The sequence below is a fragment of the Prunus persica genome, chromosome G3, assembly GCF_000346465.2.
Source record: "Prunus persica cultivar Lovell chromosome G3, Prunus_persica_NCBIv2, whole genome shotgun sequence".
Taxonomy (NCBI): domain Eukaryota; kingdom Viridiplantae; phylum Streptophyta; class Magnoliopsida; order Rosales; family Rosaceae; genus Prunus; species Prunus persica.
The window spans coordinates 13,767,577-13,774,850 of NC_034011.1; the positions used below are offsets into that span (position 1 = coordinate 13,767,577).

Here is a 7,274-nt window from a genome sequence, read left to right on the forward strand (position 1 = left end):
CATTCCAGCTTTTGGGGGAAAAATAAGAAAGAGATTTTGAGGAAAGAATTTGTATGTTGTAAACAAGGTGCATACAAGAGAGATGAAACTCGGGAGAGAAAAAGACAACGGGGAATAAGTAGATGCAATTGCAAAGCTAAGATTGTAGTTGTGAAGACAAATGGGAGCAAGAAGTATACCATCTCTCTTTTTGCAGAGGGACACAATCATAAGATGACACCCTCAGAAAGAATGCATTTATTGAGATCACACCGTCATATTTCAGATTCTACAAAAGTACTCACAAAACAGTTGGGTTCAGTTAATATTCCCATTCATCAGAAGGTAAGTATTTTCGAGGTGCAATTCGGAGGAATGGATAAAATCGGTTTTATCAAAAAAGATATCTACAATCTTGAATGTAGTGTGAATGGGAAGCTGAGGAACCACGATGTTGAACTAGTGACCGAGTATTTTATGGCTGAACAGAAAAAAAATGAGGCTTTTTATTTCAAGATTGAGGGAGATGGCCATGACAGGTTTAGTCGATGTTTTTGGGCAGATGCAACTTCTAGACGGGCATATGGGTTTTATGGAGATGTTGTTGTATTCGATACCACATTCAACACAAATCGATACGACTTGACATTTGCACCAATGTTGGGAGTTAATAACCATGGTCAGACAATTGTCTTAGCATGCTCATTTTTGAGCAAGGAAACGACTAAGTCGTTTGTTTGGATGTTTGAGGAGTTTAAGAAAGCCATGCCAGGTGGCGAACCTAAAACGATCATTACAGATCAAGATGCGGCAATGACCATAGCGATTTCAATAGCCTTCCCGACTACATTTTATCGACTTTGCATATGGCACATCACATCAAAGTTCTCTATTAAGTTACCACCTTCTGCTTATAAGGAGTATTGGCGTGAATTTCAGAAAGCCATATGGGATACTGACAATAAGGATGAGTTTGATGCAAAATGGAATATTGTAGTTACAAAGGCTGGTTTGACTGACCATCCATGGCTAAGTTCAATGTTTGATTTAAGGGAATCTTGGGTTCCAGCCTACGCACGACAATTTTTTGCCGCTGGAATGTCAAGCAGCCAAAGAGCAGAATGTTCTCATGGTTTTTTCAAGCAATACATATCAAGGAGAAATTCGTTGATGGATTTCATAATACGATTTGAGAGGCCACTTTCTCATCAACGTGAAAAAGAGTTAGTTGCTGATCACGTAGATGCATTTGAAGTGGCTCAATGTATTCTACCGATGCCAATGAACAAACAAATGGCTACCTTGTACACAAGGACAATGTTTCAAAAATTTGAGCAAGAACTAATACAAAGTACAGCATGTTTCCTAGAGCTCAAAACAGAGGATGCTTCTAAAGTTGTCTTTAACGTGAGCGAAAGGAAAAATTGGGAAACAAGAGTGGCAGAAGTCGTATATGTCAAAGATTCTGACCACGCATCGTGTAGCTGCAAAAGATTTGAATTTGTTGGAATTATTTGCAAGCACATCCTAGCATTGTTCAGAAGGGACCAGATTGAATATATGCTCGATAAATATATTTTGAAGAGGTGGAAGAAAACTGCGAAATCTGGATTGGTGTCAGATGCAAATGACAACGAAATTAAAGACTGTGCAGATCCTGGTCTTTTAATAAAGCGGTGTACAATGTCTCGACTTGCTTCAGATATGGTTGAGGATGCATTAATGAGTGAAGAAGGATGTGAGCTACTGTCAGAGACTCTAAAAAGTTTGCAGGTGAAGTTGAAGTTGTTGAAGGATGGACCAAGTAATAACGAAGTTGGAGGGTCCAGCTGAGAGTGAGGTGCAAAGGAAGGTCGAAAGGAGTAACGGGAGCAAAGGAAAAGGCAATGAAGCGAGGGATTAGACACTGTCGAGAGTGTGGACACATTGGTCATGATAGAAGACAATGCCCAAGACATTTGAACACACCGTAAGATGCTAACACTATTTATAATAACATCTAAAATTTGAATAGGGAAATTTTTTATGTGCTTGTGTTTGATGTTTATGCAGGACATCACCGTCGAACAATGACGAATCAACTCCAATAGATCGTAGTGACCCATTATTCGACGAATTTGACAGGATGCACGGACCAACTAAATGATTTATGTTTCTATTAGACGAAATCTGGTTGTTATGAAGATTAATGATCAGGTGAAGTTTTATAGATTCAGTTTTTGATTATTATTGTTTTTTTGTTCATGTCCACCGATGAGGTCTTACTATGTCCACTGGTAATTGAAATGAAAATTTGCTTGGTTTCATTCTTGCATGAAATTTGGACACATGTTAATTTTACGTCTTCTCCCTATTTAGAAATTTTCATAGACATTTGATAAAGTATGAAATTTTGAGTTATGTGAAGAAGCAATGACTTTTACCATGTAAAATGGGTAGTTTAGGGTGAATTATGTTTTAACAGAGATTCATTGATTATATCACAGGCTAATGCAGCATTTCCAGCAGCCAGCTGTTGTTTCTATTAGCAGTAATGATTTCCTGCAGTACCCACTTTTTGGTTCTGGTTATTAGGGGCACGATTTTGTAAACATTTGTAACTGAAGGATACTTGAAGCACTTTGTTGGAACAGAGCGAATAGAAAGCAGTGTGTAAAAAAGAAAAAGTACATTGCAGCTAATTACATTTCGAACGGTTGGAGAATATTAAAGGGTACACTAACTTACATAACTAGTCTTAATTCCACACACAAAAGAAAATTTGATTGCAAAACATATTATGTGCTCCCTCTTAGCAATACCACGATCTCCCCAACCAACTGAACAACGGTATCCACAATCACTCGGTCGTATTGGTCAACTTCTTCTTAGCAGGTCTCACATGCTTATGATCACTCATGTCCCTAGTGATATAGACGAAATAAATCTTCAGCAATATTTGAAATTTTATTATATATAAATAAACCATAAACCATTCACTAAACAATGTATAGCACATGTTATGTTACTTATGACTTACGTGTCAGTTTTTTTTTGAGAAAAAGTACGCCAGCTCTTTAATGTGAATGGACATGATAATGAGATTTTACTGATTCCCAGCTTGCTGTGATATTCACTGCTTATTGAATAATATTTCGATATTTGCAAAATATAATGTTAGACAGATGGAACACATGATGACTTGCAATACATAGTCCCAATAATTATATATGAAGCAAATGAAACCGATATTTGTGTTTTATTGAAATGAAAATGACATTAAGGGAATATACTTCTAATTTGTGCAATACCACGATCACCCTCAACCAACTGAACAGCGGTAGCCGCAATCACTTAGTCGTATCGGTCGGCTTCTTCCGAGCAGCTTTGACGTGCTTATGCTCATTCATGTCACCACCATCGTCTAGTATCTCTCTCACAGCATCAGGGGACACATAGTTCCAATCATAACTTGTATGAGTAGTTGCCGCAAATGCTCGAAATTTGTCGAATCCTTCGTTGAATGCCAACTTCAGTTCACTATGGTGCTCTTCGCATCGCATATGGTTCACCAAACAACCTTTAATTTCATCATTCATTACTGTATCCAACTCCTTAGCTTTCAGCTTCCTTTTATGACTCAGCTTCAAGTACTTGTTCTTTTGGGAGAACACTTTGTTCACTCTAATGTTAAGATCAGCCAAAATTCCCTCGTCTTCAACACATTTCTCGTGCCATGAATTGATCAGTCTGGAATTATAATCCAGCTTGCCAGTGACTGCATGTATTGCCTCTAATGGATCATCGGAGTCCCCCTCACTCCCAAATGATGTTGAAAAAGGAAGGGGTCGGTGAGTACAATGTGAAAATAGAACCTGCGACTCCAATTTGTCATCTTCGATTGTGTTGTTGGCGCCTGAAGAGTTTGACATGCTTGAATAATCCTCTTTGTTTTGGGAGGATGAGGATTGCATATGCAATTTCGTTTGAGAAAGGGAACATAGGTTTATAGACCAACATACCAAAGCTTGTGTGTAGTCAACATATGTACTTTTTTTCAATTTTTAAAAAAAGAGGTGTCAGGTTTTGCTTTTCAAGCATGTCAACCTCACACCCTCCTTACACCACTGATAGTGGTTGAAAGAAACTCAATGGAAGTGACATCTAGTTAGTGAACTCAACCAAACTAGTTAGGATTAAACCTAGATTGTATCAGACCAAAAAATAATTTATACATTGTCAAGCAAATATTTTTTGGCGGGAACCCTTTTATTGGTATTACTATCACCCCTTTCATAGAAATTCTCCTTCCACACAAGACTCACTCCTCCACCGAATCTGTCTCCATCTACTAAAACTCTCTCCTCCATAGAAACTCACTCCCCCCATAGAATGGATTTACTAACCAAGTTTGATGTGAGCATAATAAACACCCCTCCAAACAAAGACCGCCTTCGAAACGCAAGTGAGTCACCAGAGAAGCAATGTCACATTCCTAGACAGAATGACCATTTTGTTGGAAGTTTTGAGTCTGAAAGAGTTCTTGCTTTTTGGAAGGAGAGGCATCTTCAACTTGGTGATGAAATCCAAAGGGCAAGGGCACGTTTGGAATTTGTTGAAGGCCAAATTGAAGATGACAAAAGGCAGACCAATCTGGATAGGGCGAAGTTGCAGCGCATGAAGCGTAGACACAAACGACTTCGGAGTGTAGCTGTTCAAAAATACAAGAACTCATCTAATGCAGTGGAGTCAAAGAAGCGTGTGATGCAAGCTAGATTCGACTACTTCTGATCCTATGCAAAACTCGTCGTACCCGGGTTTGATTGGTCATCTATTACCGTTTCCGACGTTAACAAATATACTCAGCAAGGGAAGTAACCATTTTGGTTCTCGTGTTTGAGCAGAGGCAAATCAGTGGAATTGGAATTTTCGTTAAACTCTGCTTCAAACTATTTTGATGCTTACTACTATGGAAGATTTCAACCTTAATATTTTGATGTCTTTAATTACAATAACACAAGATGCAAAGAGTCCATCTACTTCAGTCATATGTTGCTGCCATGTCCATTATTTTTTGATCACGTATCAGATTTGGACATGGTTGCATCATATGCAATGTTGCCTTTATTTATTATATGTTAGGACAATGTTTATGGAAAAAAATTTGTGTGTGCGTTTGTGACAAGGTTATGGAATTATTATGTACCATTTATATATTGTTTTTTGTACTGGTTCATCTCCTACTATTTCTTTCTTTCTTTATATTATATGTTTGTGGAATCCCTCTCAAAGTTAACATATACTGTGAAAAAAATGCAGACTCAATATATAATCACTCATATACACTAGGACAAATATTCACTAATATTTTAAAATTGCTTCACTTGTGTGAGGTTTTTCAGAAAAAGTATGGCATTATTTTATGTGATTGGACATGATAGAAAATATATTACTGATTCCCAATGCGGCGTCATATGGACAACTTATTGAATACCTCTGACGTGTTAAAAACTCTAGGTGCAGTTGCATGTGGACAACTTATTGAATATCTCTGACGTGTTGAAAACTGTAGGTGCAGTTGCATGCGGACAATTTATTGAATACTTCTGAGGTGTTGAAAGCTCTAGGCGCAGTTGCAATGATGGCTTCAAAGCATGTGCAATTATTATATATGTACATTATTATAAGCCACATATTATTTTATATAGTCCCGATCTCTTGGACCACAGGAGTCCAAGAGATTGTGGTCACCCATCGTTGGATATTAATCCAATGGTTCAAAAAAGTTTTTTAAAAGGAGTGTAAGAGTGAGTGAACCGTTGAATTTACATCTAACGGTGAGTGACCACAAATCTCTTAGACCCCTGTAGTCCAAGAGATCAGGACTGTTATTTTATATAGGGAAACTAATTCCTGTATTATTACAAATTATATAACGAATATTAAGGAAATATACTTGTTAAAGTGAATTAGGGTTAATGGGAAAGTGAGGTATGTAAAAATAATTAGGATTTTTTAATTGCGAAATGGATGATTTATAGGTTCCCCTAGTTTTATAACGTCACAAGGAGGCCGGAGTAATTTTCCTACTATTTATTACCTTTTTTCAAAGATTTTTGCACTACAAAAGCAAAAATAATTGGCAGAGGACACCTGGCGCGATCTGAGCCCGTCACCTTTCACCACTTGCACAAGTGTACGTGAATCAACATGGCCACATCCTCGCCTTTTACCCTAAATTATTATTTTATTACTTTTCCTTAGAAAATTCATAACTAAATACACAAAAATTAGAAAAATGATCCGAAAATTGCTACGAACTCATTGACACTCCATCTCCCTTACTGAATTCTTCGATTCATTGTTACGCATTTTAAAAAATTATTCCAAACATTAACGGGAGATGCTTGTTGAAGTAGGTTATTGAAGTTTAAGTTAACAAACATATATACTTAGGGTTAAGAGGAAAGTGAGTTATGTAAGAATAATTTAGATTTTTTCATTGCGAAACGGATGATTTATAGGTTCCCCTAGTTTTTTAATGTAACAAGGAGGCCGGAGTAATTTTCGGGGCATTTTTAGGATTTTCCTACTATTTATTACCTATTTTCACATATTTTTGCACTAAAAAAGTCAAAATAATTGCAAGAGGACACCTGGCGCGATCTCAGCCCGTCACCTTTCACCACTTGCACAAGTGTACGTCAGTCAACATGGCCATCTCCTTGCATTTTACCCTAAATTATTATTTTATTTTTTTTTTCTTGGAAAATTCATAACTAAATACACAAAAATCCCAATAATGTTCCGAAAATTGCTACAAACTTATTGAGATTTCAGCTTCCTACTGAATTCCCTGTTTCATGGTTATGCTATATTAGTATTTTATTATTATTTATCCTAAATTAGTTGAATTATTATGATATTACTTTTTAGGCTGTCCATTTGTTAATTATATTTACTCTAACTTTTTTATTAAATTTTATTTTCCGTGCGAATAGGCCATTTCTGGTGCTAATCGGTTTCTCTCTTCTTCAATTTGTTAATTTGTTAATTTTTAGGTTGTAGGGATGTTTTGAAAAATAAAATGGAAATATACAAGTCATCCATTGTACAACATCAGGAAAAAATAATTCAACGTCATTCACTCCATATAAGTTTTGCTTAAGAAACGTGTAACCAAATCAGTTGGGATATGCTAAGTGGGAAAATGTCATTCCCAAGTACTGGTGAAAAGACACCTATTTACTCCATGCATGACCTTTCGTTTACCAAATATGAAGATTGCAGTTGTGCAAAATATCTGTGTCAGTAAA

At 36.6% G+C, this 7,274-nt stretch overlaps 1 protein-coding gene across 1 annotated transcript; it reads left to right on the top strand.

Annotated features, from left to right (window-relative positions):
* LOC109948053 (protein FAR1-RELATED SEQUENCE 5-like) lies at positions 355-1,812 on the top strand. Its single transcript, XM_020559955.1, has one exon. It carries the CDS (start codon positions 355-357, stop codon positions 1,810-1,812), a length of 1,458 nt encoding a protein of 485 aa, XP_020415544.1.

Excerpts from the sequence above, each read along its gene's own strand:
- LOC109948053 (XM_020559955.1), top strand. The coding sequence starts at position 355 with ATGGATAAAATCGGTTTTATCAAAAAAGATATCTACAATCTTGAATGT.